We start from the raw sequence: 15,304 nt of genomic DNA on the forward strand, positions 1-15,304 counted from the left end.
CTCTTATATTAAGTGTGATTTGTGCGGACAGTACTATAAACTGTTCCGACCACCTGTAGCTGTTCATACAATTGGAAGAGCAGCAGAGTTCTGACCAAAATCATGCCTGAATATCACTAAAAACAGATTTTTCCCCATTTCTGTCTATGGAATGTTGCCGTGTATAAATGGTTAACTACACTTGAGTGTAATTTAGTTTTATGTGGAGCATGTTGAGGTGATTCTGGGAGATGTGATGAGGTACTGTTTAAATGCAACCCTTTCAATAGTTACTGTGCTTGAAACAGCCTAACTTATTTCTGATGCACCACAAACTTCAGATTTAATCCTCTCAGCGACTCAAAGGGTTTGACTGAAAGTTCCCCATAGCCCCAAATGCCCTGCCTTTTATTCTTTCTTCCCCTCTGTCACCTATCTCTTTACCACAACTCATTCTAAATCTTAGCAACACTCGCCAACTTCATTCTGCCCTTCACCCACAATCCTCAAGGTTGTTCCCGATCATTTTCGGACATGCCTCACATTGTCTTCAACTCTTTCTAACTTGATGGCACCTGCACTGCTGTCAAAAACAGCACGCCATCATAGGAACATCGGGCTTAGGAGCAGGAATAGGCCATTCAGCCCTTCGAGCCTACTCCTCCATTTGATAAGATCATGGTTGATCTGGTTGTGGTCTCAACTCCACTTTCCTGTCTCTTCCCTGTAACCCGAGACTCCCTTGTCCATCAAAAATCTATCTAAAAAATATTCAATGACCCAGCCTTCACCACTATCTGGGGAAGAGAGTTCCAAAGATTGACAACTCTGAGAGTAAAGCATTCTCATCTCCTCTTATTCTTCAATTGTCTCCCCTGGTTCTAGTCTCCCCCACAAGAGGAAATATCCTCCTGGTATCCACCCTATCAACTCCCCTCAGGATTTTATGTTTCAATAAGATCATCTCTCATTCTCCTAAACCCCAATGGGTATATCCCAACCTGTTTAATCTTTCTTCATAAGATAAGCCCTTCATCCCGGGAACGAGTCGAGTGAATCTTCTCTGAACTGCTTCTAATGCAATTAAGGAGACCAAAACTGTACACAGTGCTCCAGATGTGGTCTCACCAAGGCCCTGTACAGCTGCAGTAAAACTTCCTTATTTTTATATTCCATTCCCCTTTCAATAAACACCAACATTCCATTTGCCTTCCGAATCACTTGCTGTTCCTGGATGAGTGCAGCTCCCACAACACTCAAGAAGCTCGACACCGTCCAGGACAAAGCCCCACTTGATTGGCACCATATCCACAAACATTCACTCCCTCCACCACTGACATATAGTAGCAGCAGCATTACCATCAACAAGATACACTGCAGGAATTCACCAAGGCTCCTTCAACAGCACCTTCCAAACCCACGACCACTACCATCTAGAAGGACAAGGGCAGCAGATAGATGGGAACACCACCAGCTGGAGGTTCCCCTCCAAGTCACTCATCATCCTAACTTGGAAATATATCACTGTTCCTTCACTGTCGCTGGGTCAAAATCCTGGAGCTCCCTCCCTAACAGCACAGTGGGTGTACCTACACCACATGGACTGCAGCAAGTCAAGAAGGCAGCTCACCACCACCTTCTCAAAGGCAATTAGGGATGGGTAATAAATGCTGGCCCAGCCAGCGACACCCACATCCCATGAACGAATAAAAAAAAACCCGCACACTAACTTCGTGATTCATGTACCAGGACACCCAGATCCCTCTGTACCACCAAGCTCTGTAGTCTCATAGGATAGAATATAGAACGTTTACAGCACAGAAAGAGGCCACTCGGCCCATCGTGTTTGTGCTGGTTGAAAAACGAGCCATCCGGCCGAACCCCACTTTCCAGCATTTGGTCCGTAGCCCTGCAGGTTACAGCACTTCAGGTGCAAATCCAGACACCTTTTCAATGAGTTGAGGGTTTTTGCCTCTACTACCCTTTCAGGCAGAATTCCAGACACCCACAACCTTCTGGGTGAAAAAGTTTTCCTATAAATAACTATAAATCTATGCCCCTAGTCACTGACCTCTCTGCTAAAGTAAATAGACCCTTCCCATCCACTCTACCCAGGCTCCACACAATGTTGTACATTTCTCCATTTAAATAGCATCCTGCTCTTCCACTCTTCCTGCCAAAATGGAACAATTTCACCCATGATTACTGTTTGATCATTTCTATCTCTGAACAATAATGGAATTTGTTTTTATCTGTTTTCCTTCTAGGAGGAAGGAACATCTCCCAGCAGAACGACGCACCGTACTGCTCTCCCAGCAGAACGACGCACCGTACTGCTCTCCCAGCAGAATGAGGTACCGCACTGCTCTCCCAGCAGAATGAGGTACCGCACTGCTCTCCCAGCAGAACGAGGCACCGCACTGCTCTCCCAGCAGAACGAGGCACCGCACTGCTCTCCCAGCAGAACGAGGTACCGCACTGCTCTCCCAGCAGAACGAGGCCCCCGCACTGCTCTCCCAGCAGAATGAGGTACCGCACTGCTCTCCCAGCAGAATGAGGTACCGCACTGCTCTCCCAGCAGAACGAGACACCCGCACTGCTCTCCCAGCAGAATGAGGTACCGCACTGCTCTCCCAGCAGAACGAGGCCCCCGCACTGCTCTCCCAGCAGAACGAGGCCCCCGCACTGCTCTCCCAGCAGAACGAGGCCCCCGCACTGCTCTCCCAACAGAACGAGGTACCCGCACTGCTCTCCCAGCAGAATGAGGTACCGCACTGCTCTCCCAGCAGAACGACGCACCCGCACTGCTCTCCCAGCAGAACGAGGCACCCGCACTGCTCTCCCAGCAGAACGAGACAACCGCACTGCTCTCCCAGCAGAATGAGGTACCGCACTGCTCTCCCAGCAGAATGAGGTACCGCACTGCTCTCCCAGCAGAACGAGGCCCCCGCACTGCTCTCCCAGCAGGACGAGGCACCGCACTGCTCTCCCAGCAGAACAAGGCCCCCGCACTGCCCTCCCAGCAGAATGAGGCACCCGCACTGCTCTCCCAGCAGAACGAGGCCCCCGCACTGCTCTCCCAGCAGAACGAGGCCCCCGCACTGCTCTCCCAGCAGAACGAGGCCCCCGCACTGCTCTCCCAGCAGAACGAGGCACCGCACTGCTCTACAGTCAAGACATCAGAAGCATTCCAGCTGTAAAAACTATCATTCCCCCACAATTCCAAACATCCATCCAGCCTCTCACCAAATACTTGAGTTCTTTCACCATATTCCCCAGTCCCCTCACCATATCACCTCCGGGCCTGTTGATGCTTCTCCCACATTTTGCCTGCCTGTTCCAATCCAGTGTTGTATGAATATTAAAAACCCAGTCACTATTGAAAAAGCAGGAGTCTCCTAGCATCCTGGACAACATCCCTTCCTCAACAAACAGATTAGCTGCTCACTCATCTCCTTACTATGGTACAATTGCTATCAGATTTTTAAATGCAAGTTCTTTTAGAAAAATAAATTAAGCCCTGACAATTCATACTGATCCTAGTCTGGCCTGTAATTTAATGTCCAACTTGAGGGCAGATGATTCGGTCAGTAGGTGGTATTGATTACTGCTGCCCATTACTGCCAGCACTTGGACAGGCACTACATGTACAGGCACTAGGCTGGAATATGGCAGCTTATTATCCTGGATGCGGTCAGGCAATGCGGGTGAACAAGCTGGTAATGATGATGGGGAAGTAATAGTGATGGGGTGTAACGGTGATGATGCTGTAATGGTGATGGGGAAGTAATGGTGATGGGGTGTAACGGTGATGATGCTGTAATGGTGATGGGGAAGTAATGGTGATGGGGTGTAATGGTGATAGAGTGTAACGGTGATGAGGCTGTAATGGTGATGGGGTGTAATGGTGATGAGGCTGTAATGGTGATGGGGTGTAATGGTGATGAGACTGTAATGGTGATGGGGCTGTAATGGTGATGTGGTGTAATGGTTATGAGACTGTAATGGTGATGAGACTGTAATGGTGATGGAGCTGTAATGGTGATGGGGCATAATGGTGATGAGACTGTAATGGTAATGGGGTGTAATGGTGATGAGGCTGTAACGGTGATGGGGTGTAATGGTGATGGGGTATAATGGTGATAGGGTGTAACGGTGATGAGGCTGTAATGTTGATGGGGTGTAATGGTGATGGGGCTGTAATGGTGATGGAGCTGTAATGGTGATGGAGCTGTAATGGTGATGGGGCATAATGGTGATGAGACTGTAACGGTAATGGGGTGTAATGGTGATGAGGCTGTAACGGTGATGGGGTGTAATGGTGATGGGGTATAATGGTGATAGGGTGTAACGGTGATGAGGCTGTAATGTTGATGGGGTGTAATGGTGATGGGGCTGTAATGGAGATGGGGTGTAATGATGATGAGTCTGTAACGGTGATGGGGTGTAATGGAGATGAGGCTGTAATGGTGATGAGGCTGTAATTCTAATGGGGCTGTAATGTTGACGGGGTGCAATGGTGATGGGTTGTAATGGTGATGAGGCTGCATCTGGTCTCCTATCTGGAAGAAGATGATAGTTTGGGTCTCGAGAAGATAAAGGTGCTCCAGTTGGAGAGCGTCCTACATACTAACACCTGGCATGACTGGGTGGTGGGAGAGAGTATTCCTGATTCTAGGTATAAAGACACAAAGGAGACAAATTTAAGCCTTTTGACCCGTGCTAACAGATATGTCAAATCTTTACATATATATAAATAAATAAACCTAAAACTGTAGCAGGGGAACTGCACAGGCTGGGAGAGCAGAGGAGCAAGCACTTAAAACAACTAGAGACCAAACAACGTACACAACAGGACATTAAAATCACTTGGACAGCTTCCATAGAATGCACCACCACTGGCTAACACATCATAAAATCAGCAGCCAATGCAGGAGAGGAACAGCAAAAACTAAATAAATGAAAGCAGCCTCGGATTGTCCTTCCACAGCTGGTTCAGGCTGCAGGTCACAGGCACTGTTTGTGGCCTTGGGCCGAGGTACAACCTGTTCTAGTTCCTCAGTGGCCCAGGTTAAAACGAAGGTTTGAGCGTCAGAGCACCAGGCTAGAAATCACTCACCAATCTTACCTAACTTATCTCTGTGCAGCAGAGATGGAATGCAGTTAGGTTCACTATCTGGTCACCCACTCCCATCTCAAATCATTCTGCCACACATACTGAGACTGTACTTTGTGGCTCATGTCCTCTTCATGTTCACTCGCCCTACTCCTCCTCTTGGTTTTGGCCCCTCCCTCAACTTCACTGATAGTGGATCTTGCCCTGGGCCAGAATGATGTAAGGAGGCTCCTCATATATTCTCCACCACCTGATGGGGCAGTGTCACAGATGAATTGTTGATGAAGGAACCTTGCTTCTCATGACCTTTCATGAAGTAAGTGATGAGCTCGCCCTTGCCCTTAACAAAGACAGGGCCTCGACGCACAAAGCAAAATCCGTAATCTTTCAGCACCAGGTATGTCTCCTCAACCACCTGCAAACAGAATGGGGAAACGGCGTGAGGGACAAGTGAGATTCCATCCTACAGTCCACATTCACCGCCATACACATCACCAAACTGCACCATTCACCGCCATACACATCACCAAACTGCACCATTCACCGCCACACACATCAACAAACTGCACCAGTCATCGCCACACACATCAACAAACTGCACCATTCACCGCCATACACATCACCAAACTGCACCATTCACCGCCACACACATCAACAAACTGCACCAGTCATCGCCACACACATCACCAAACTGCACCATTCACTGCCACACAGATCACCAAACTGCACTATTCACCGCCACACACATCACCAAACTGCACCATTCACCGCCACACACATCACCAAACTGCACCATTCACCGCCACACACATCACCAAACTGCACCATTCACCGCCACACATCACCAAACTGCACCATTCACTACCACACACATTACCAAAATGCATCATTCACTGAAACACACATCACCAAACTGCACCATTCACCGCAACACATCACCAAACTGCACCATTCACCGCAACACACACCAAACTGCACCATTGACCATCACACACATCAACAAACTGCAACATTCACCACCACACACATCACCAAATTGCACCATTCACAGAAACATACATCACCAAACTGCACCATTCACTGAAACACACATCACCAAACTGCATCATTCACCATCACACACATCACCAAACTGCACCATTCACTGAAACACACATCACCAAACTGCACCATTCACAGAAACACACATCACCAAACTGCACCGTTCACCGCAACACATCACCAAACTGAACCATTCACTGAAACACACATCACCAAACTGCACCATTCACTGCCACACACATCACCAAAGTGCACCATTCACTGAAATACACATCATCAAACTGCACCATTCACTGAAACACACATCACCAAACTGCACCGTTCACTGAAACACACATCACCAAACTGCACCATTCACTGAAACACACATCACCAAACTGCACCATTCACTGAAACACACATCACCAAACTGCACCATTCACTGAATCACACATCACCAAACTGCACCATTAACCGCAACACATCACCAAACTGCACCATTCACTGAAACACACATCACCAAACTGCACCATTCACTGAAACACACATCACCAAACTGCACCATTCACCGTCACACACATCACCAAACTGCACCATTCACTGAAACACACATCACCAAACTGCACCATTCACTGAAACACACATCACCAAACTGCACCATTCACTGAATCACACATCACCAAACTGCACCAATCACTGCAACACATCACCAAACTGCACCATTCACTGAAACACACATCACCAAACTGCACCATTCACTGAATCACACATCACCAAACTGCACCATTCACCGCAACACATCACCAAACTGCACCATTCACTGAAACACACATCACCAAACTGCACCATTCACTGAAACGCACATCACCAAACTGCACCATTCACTGAAACACACATCACCAAACTGCACCATTCACTGAATCACACATCACCAAACTGCACCATTCACTGAAACACACATCACCAAACTGCACCGTTCACCAAAACACACATCACCAAACTGCACCATTCACTGAAACACACATCACCAAACTGCACCATTCACTGAAACACACATCACCAAACTGCACCATTCACTGAATCACACATCACCAAACTGCACCATTCACTGAAACACACATCACCAAACTGCACCATTCACCGCAACACATCACCAAACTGCACCATTCACTGAAACACACATCACCAAACTGCACCATTCACTGAAACACACATCACCAAACTGCACCATTCACCGTCACACACATCACCAAACTGCACCATTCACTGAAACACACATCACCAAACTGCACCATTCACTGAATCACACACCAAACTGCACCATTCACTGAAATACACATCATCAAACTGCACCATTCACTGAAACACACATCACCAAACTGCACCGTTCACTGAAATACACATCACCAAACTGCACCGTTCACTGAAACACACATCACCAAACTGCACCGTTCACTGAAACACACATCACCAAACTGCACCGTTCACTGAAACACACATCACCAAACTGCACCGTTCACTGAAACACACATCACCAAACTGCACCATTCACTGAATCACACACCAAACTGCACCATTCACTAAAACACACATCACCAAACTGAACCATTCACTGAAACACACATCACCAAACTGCACCATTCACTGAAACACACATCACCAAACTGCACCATTCACCGCAACACATCACCAAACTGCACCATTCACTGAAACACACATCACCAAACTGCACCATTCACTGAAACACACATCACCAAACTGCACCATTCACTGAATCACACATCACCAAACTGCACCATTCACTGAAACACACATCACCAAACTGCACCATTCACCGCAACACATCACCAAACTGCACCATTCACTGAAACACACATCACCAAACTGCACCATTCACTGAAACACACATCACCAAACTGCACCATTCACCGTCACACACATCACCAAACTGCACCATTCACTGAAACACACATCACCAAACTGCACCATTCACTGAATCACACACCAAACTGCACCATTCACTGAAATACACATCATCAAACTGCACCATTCACTGAAACACACATCACCAAACTGCACCGTTCACTGAAATACACATCACCAAACTGCACCGTTCACTGAAACACACATCACCAAACTGCACCGTTCACTGAAACACACATCACCAAACTGCACCGTTCACTGAAACACACATCACCAAACTGCACCGTTCACTGAAACACACATCACCAAACTGCACCATTCACTGAATCACACACCAAACTGCACCATTCACTAAAACACACATCACCAAACTGAACCATTCACTGAAACACACATCACCAAACTGCACCATTCACTGAAACACACATCACCAAACTGCACCATTCACCGCAACACATCACCAAACTGCACCATTCACTGAAACACACATCACCAAACTGCACCATTCACTGAAACACACATCACCAAACTGCACCATTCACTGAAACACACATCACCAAACTGCACCATTCACCGCAACACATCACCAAACTGCACCATTCACTGAAATACACATCACCAAACTACACCGTTCACTGAAACACACATCACCAAACTGCACCATTCACTGAAACACACATCACCAAACTGCACCATTCACTGAAACACACATCACCAAACTGCACCGTTCACTGAAACACACATCACCAAACTGCACCATTCACCGCAACACATCACCAAACTGCACCATTCACTGAATCACACACCAAACTGCACCATTCACTAAAACACACATCACCAAACTGCACCATTCACTGAAACACACATCACCAAACTGCACCATTCACCGCAACACATCACCAAACTGCACCATTCACTGAAACACACATCACCAAACTGCACCATTCACCGCAACACATCACCAAACTGCACCATTCACTGAAATACACATCACCAAACTGCACCATTCACTGAAACACACATCACCAAACTGCACCATTCACTGAAACACACATCACCAAACTGCACCATTCACTGAAACACACATCACCAAACTGCACCATTCACTGAAACACACATCACCAAACTGCACCATTCACTGAAACACACATCACCAAACTGCACCATTCACTGAAACACACATCACCAAACTGCACCATTCACTGAAACACACATCACCAAACTGCACCATTCACTGAATCACACACCAAACTGCACCATTCACTGAAACACACATCACCAAACTGCACCATTCACTGAATCACACACCAAACTGCACCATTCACTGAAACACACATCACCAAACTGCACCATTCACTGAAACACACATCACCAAACTGCACCATTCACTGAATCACACACCAAACTGCACCATTCACTGAAACACACATCACTAAACTGCACCATTCACTGAATCACACACCAAACTGCACCATTCACTGAAACACATCACCAAACTGCACCATTCACTGAAACACACATCACCAAACTGCACCATTCACTGAAACACACATCACCAAACTGCACCATTCACTGAATCACACATCACCAAACTGCACCGTTCACTGAAACATATCACCAAACTGCACCATTCACTGAAACACACATCACCAAACTGCACCATTCACTGAAACACACATCACCAAACTGCACCATTCACCGAAACACACATCACCAAACTGCACCATTCACCGAAACACACATCACCAAACTGCACCATTCACTGAAACACACATCATCAAACTGCACCATTCACTGAAACACACATCACCAAACTGCACCTAAAAAGCATTAAATAAAGTTTTTAAAATTTGGGAAAAAGAATGTGCCAGCATCACAATCAGTTACATGAACATAAACATGATAAAGATACTGTCCATAGATTTTTCTTTTTCTTTCATTTAATAACAGAAACTCATCCCATTCTTGGATGAGGTTTCATGAAAATTGCAAATTCTGCCAATTCGCCCGTCCACCAACCTTAAGAAAAATCTGAGACAATTGAACCTTTATTAAACTGAATTGTTCCCAACATCATCATCCTCGCCCTCACCATCTCCCTCTCCCCCTTACCGTCTCCCTCCCTCCCCCTCACCGTCTCCCTCCCTCCCCCTCACCGTCTGCCTCTCTCCCCGTCTCCGTCTCCCTCTCTCCCCGTCTCCGTCTCCCTCTCTCCCCGTCTCCGTCTCCCTCTCTCCCCGTCTCCGTCTCCCTCTCTCCCCGTCTCCGTCTCCCTCTCTCCCCGTCTCCGTCTCCCTCTCTCCCCCTCACCGTCTCCCTCTCTCCCCGTCTCCGTCTCCCTCTCTCCCCGTCTCCGTCTCCCTCTCTCCCCGTCTCCCTCTCTCCCCGTCTCCGTCTCCCTCTCTCCTCGTCTCCCTCTCTCCCCCTCTCCGTCTCCCTCTCTCCCCCTCACTGTCTCCCTCTCTCCCCCTCACCGTCTCCCTCTCTCCCCCTCACCGTCTCCCTCTCTCCCCCTCACCGTCTCCCTCTCTCCCCCTCACCGTCTCCCTCTCTCCCCCTCACCGTCTCCCTCTCTCCCCCTCACCGTCTCCCTCTCTCCCCCTCACCATCTCCCTCTCACCATCTCCCTCTCTCCCCCTCACCATTTCCCTCTCTCCCCCTCACCATCTCCCTCTCTCCCCTCCCCATCTCCCTCTCTCCCCTCCCCCTCACCATCTCACTCTCTCTCCATCACCATCTCCCTCTCACCGTCTCCCTCTCTCCCCCTCACCGTCTCCCTCTCTCCCCCTCACCATCTCACTCTCTCTCCATCACCATCTCCCTCTCACCATCTCCCTCTCTCCCCCTCACCGTCTCCCTCTCTCCCCCTCACCGTCTCCCTCTCTCCCCCTCACCATCTCACTCTCTCTCCATCACCATCTCCCTCTCACCATCTCCCTCTCTCCCCCTCACCATTTCCCTCTCTCCCCCTCACCATCTCCCTCTCTCCCCTCCCCATCTCCCTCTCTCCCCTCCCCCTCACCATCTCACTCTCTCTCCATCACCATCTCCCTCTCACCATCTCCCTCTCTCCCCCTCACCATCTCCCTCTCTCCCCCTCACCATCTCCCTCTCTCCCCCTCACCATCTCCCTCTCTCCCCCTCACCATCTCCCTCTCTCCCCCTCACCATCTCCCTCTCTCCCCCTCACCATCTCCCTCTCTCCCCCTCACCATCTCCCTCTCTCCCCCTCACCATCTCCCTCTCTCCCCCTCACCATCTCCCTCTCTCCCTCTCACCATCTCCCTCTCTCCCCCTCACCATCTCCCTCTCTCCCCCTCACCATCTCCCTCTCTCCCCCTCACCATCTCCCTCTCTCCCCCTCACCATCTCCCTCTCTCCCCCTCACCATCTCCCTCTCTCCCCCTCACCATCTCCCTCTCTCCCCCTCACCATCTCCCTCTCTCCCCCTCACCATTGGGCTATTTTGTTGCTTCTATTCTCATCAGTTCTCCTCATTCCTCCTACATTCAAAATCCCCCATCCCGTACACTCACACATCTTACTGTGCTCTCTCCAATTCTGACCCTCAACCCTTCACCCTGTCCTTATCTCTAACCTTTCACCCTTCACCCCAGAGTCTTTCGGACTCGAAACGTTAACAGATGCTGTCAGACCTGCTCAGTTTTTCCAGATATTTTTGTTTTTGTTATCCCATAACTGGTCTTTGCCCTCCACTGTGTCTCCATTACCTGGATGTTTCCCATCTGCCCTGTTGACTCCATTCTGCTGGCCACATTGACAGTATTTCCCCAGATATCATAATGTGGTTTGCGAGCACCAATCACTCCAGCCAGAACAGCTCCTTTGTTCAAACCTGAAAAGATTACAGCAGGAAGACAGTCCACACTCAACATTCAGTTTGCTGGGATATAATCCATGGGGGAACGATAAGATAAGATGTGTGGGAGGTACATGCTGTTATGGTAAACATGCTGCGGTTACTTTACTCTGAGGCTATGTAAGTCTGGTACACAACGAGGTTACATTTATCGGACCCTGTCTTAAGTCATTCTAATCATTTCCCATTGATGTTCAATGGCTTTACCATCATGGATTCCCCCACCATCAACATCCTGGGGGGTTACCATTGACCAGGAACTGAACTGGACTAGCCATATAAATACTGTGGCTACAAGAGCTGGTCAGAGGCTAGGAATACTGCATACAGTAACTCATCTCCTGACTCCCCAAAGCCTGTCCACAATCTACAAGGTGCAAATGAGGAGTGTGATGGAATACTCCCCACTTGCCTGGATGAGTGCAGCTCCAACAACACTCAAGAAGCTCGACACCGTCCAGGACAAAGCAGCCCCGCTTGATTGGCACCACATCCACAAACATTCACTCCCTCCACCACTGATGCACAGTAGCAGCAGTGTGTACCACCTACAAGATGCACTGCAGGAATTCACCAAGGCTCCTTAGACAGCGCCGCCCAAACCCACAACCTCTACCATCTAGAAGGACAAGGGCGGCAGATAGATGGGAACACCACCAGCTGGAAGATCCCCTCACCATCCTGACTTGGAAATATATCGCCGTTCCTTCACTGTCGCTGGGCCAAAATCCTGGAACTCCCTCCCTAACAGCACTGCGGGTGTACCTACACCACATGGACTGCAGCGGCTCAAGAAGGCAGCTCACCACCACCTTCTCAAGGGCAACTATGGATGGGCAATAAATGCTGGCCCAGCCAGCGACACCCACATCACGTGAACGAATATATTTTTAAAATTCTTACCAATGCGTAGCATGAAGTTATTAAATGACTGATAATTGATGTTCATTAAAGTGACTTTCATTGCCAAAGTGAAGTCAGCCAGATCTGCCAGGTGCTGCCAGCGTCCCTTTACTGAAACTTGCTGATCCTTCTGTAAAACAGAGTAAATAAATGACGCTTGTACGGTATCCAGTAGGACCAACCAGAGGTCACACACACACAGACAGGCACACACACACACAGAGAGACACACACAGAGACACACACACACAGAGACACACACACACAGGCACACACAGACACACACAGGCACACACACACATATGTGCGCACACACACACAAATACGCACGCACACACGGACATACATGTATGCGCGCGCACACACATATGCACACACACACACAGATACGCACACATATGCACACGCACACACACACAACTACGCGCACGCACACATACATACATGTGCACACATTCGTACACACATGTACACACACACACAAACATATGTGCACACGCACACACCTGCGCATGCACACACGCACCTGCGCATGCACACACACATGCACGTGCACACACACATATACACACACATGTATGTGCACACACACGTGCGTGCACCCACACACATGGATACAGACACACAAGCACACATATGCGCACGCACACACACGCGCACATGCACGCGCATACACATATGTGCACACACATGCACACACACACAGGCACATACACGGACACACATGTGCACACACATACATGCACACACACACAAATACACGCACACACACACATACATGCACACACACAGACATGCACATACACACACACACAGATGACACACATACGCATTTGTGCACACACATGCGCACGTGCACACACACAGGAATCATACACAGAGATACACAGTGTTAGGTGAGGCTTACCTTGACAGTATTGTAGCTGCTGGGATTAGTGTCAGGTATTAAGCCAGATGCTGCCATGTAGGTGCTGCCAATGGTCTTGATTTTGGTGATGTTTCGGAATTGTGGTTCATCCAGTAACTGAGGAAAGGAGCAGAATATGAAGCTGGGGTTGGGCTGAACTTTAAAGCACAGCAGGAGGCTATTTAATCACAGATCTGCTGACAGTGGTCATCACTCCCTGCGATAGGACAAGGCAAGCAGAGGCTAATGGGAACCTGAACCATTCCAGTCTCAGGCTGCAGGGACTGTGTATATTACAACATCAGGACAGGAATTTTCAAACCAAGTTGTTGCTGGACTGAGAGCCAATGTAGGTCAGTGAGCACAGGGGATGATGGAACTTGGTGCGAGTTAGGATACAGGCAGCAGAGTTTTGGATGAACTGAAGTTTATGGAGGCTGGGAGATTGGAGGCCGGCCAGGGGAGCATTGGAATTGTCCATTCTGGAGGTAACAAAGGCACAGTTGAGGTTTCAATAGCCGATGAGCTGAGGCAGGGTGAAGATGGGCGATGTTACAAAGGTGGAAGTAGGTGGTTTGTGACAGAGAGGACGCGGGTCGGGAGCTCAGCTCAGGGTTAATTACGGTGCCTAATGAGCAGGGAAAAGGGTGGAGTCAGTAGCTAGGGAACAGAGTTTGGCTATCCCTGAAATCCAGCCTTAATAATACTTTCCCTTAACCCCATCTATACACCTTCAGTCCATATCTCTCAACTCCACGTTCTCCCCATTCAACTCCACTGTATACAATGTCAAACCTCGTCTCTCTGCAGAGATATATCGACATCTTTTGTTTCAATCTCTTTGCCTGGGAACTCACTCTGCTGCCTGCTTGCTGATTGGGTAAAACTCTGGGCATCCTTCCTATTCCTGCATTGGCTCCCGTGTCCTTTAGGCTGAGTATGGCCACGAATCGGGCAGGCTGTACTTACACCATCAAAATCGGAGATGATTTCGTTGAGGAATCGCAGACACTCAATGCCTCCATTGTTAATACTCTCCTCGGTGTAGAAATCAGAGAAATTGGGGATCGATGCAAACATGACCCCAATCTCATCATATGACTGACTGTACAATTCCTACAGATAGGAAAACATCAAAGAGAATATCATAATGACGGTTCCCAGAGCTAGGATAAGGACTGAGAGAGAGGGATGGAGACAGAGAGAGAGGGAACATGGGAAATAAATAGGACCTTGTCAATCACCTCATCTCGTTTCTTGGAGCCGAGGAAATGCCGAGCGACGTGTTCCGGTAACATGTTGGTGACAAGAGCCTCGTTCCATCGTCGCATCTCATAAACTCGCTCCTTCTGCTCATGAACATCGAGCTTCCACAGGAACTGAGTTCGTGCTAACTTTTCCACCTGAGAGAGAGGGAGCCTGAGTATTAATGGGAATAATAAAAACTGGGAGTGATACTCCGCAGCGATACTCCGCAGTGATACTCAGCTGTAAAACACCACAGTGATACCCCACAATAATACTACACAATAATACTCCGCAGCGACACTCTGCAGTGACGCTCTGTGGTAATACT

General features: G+C 48.6%; 1 protein-coding gene across 1 annotated transcript in view; it reads right to left on the reverse strand.

The window, feature by feature from the left end:
* Positions 1–4,309: 4,309 nt before the first annotated feature.
* Positions 4,310–15,304, reverse strand: part of adcy3a (adenylate cyclase 3a) — a gene marked incomplete at its 5' end in the record, with an annotated part of 54,113 nt that continues 43,118 nt past the window's right edge. The window contains 6 exons of the mRNA XM_078536718.1: positions 4,310–5,510; positions 11,770–11,894; positions 12,822–12,951; positions 13,729–13,845; positions 14,698–14,844; positions 14,973–15,131. Coding sequence (XP_078392844.1) covers positions 5,328–5,510; positions 11,770–11,894; positions 12,822–12,951; positions 13,729–13,845; positions 14,698–14,844; positions 14,973–15,131 — 861 coding nt within the window. The remainder of the gene's footprint in view (positions 5,511–11,769; positions 11,895–12,821; positions 12,952–13,728; positions 13,846–14,697; positions 14,845–14,972; positions 15,132–15,304) is intronic.

This window comes from Cetorhinus maximus, unplaced genomic scaffold, assembly GCF_964194155.1.
Source record: "Cetorhinus maximus unplaced genomic scaffold, sCetMax3.hap1.1 HAP1_SCAFFOLD_1447, whole genome shotgun sequence".
Taxonomy (NCBI): domain Eukaryota; kingdom Metazoa; phylum Chordata; class Chondrichthyes; order Lamniformes; family Cetorhinidae; genus Cetorhinus; species Cetorhinus maximus.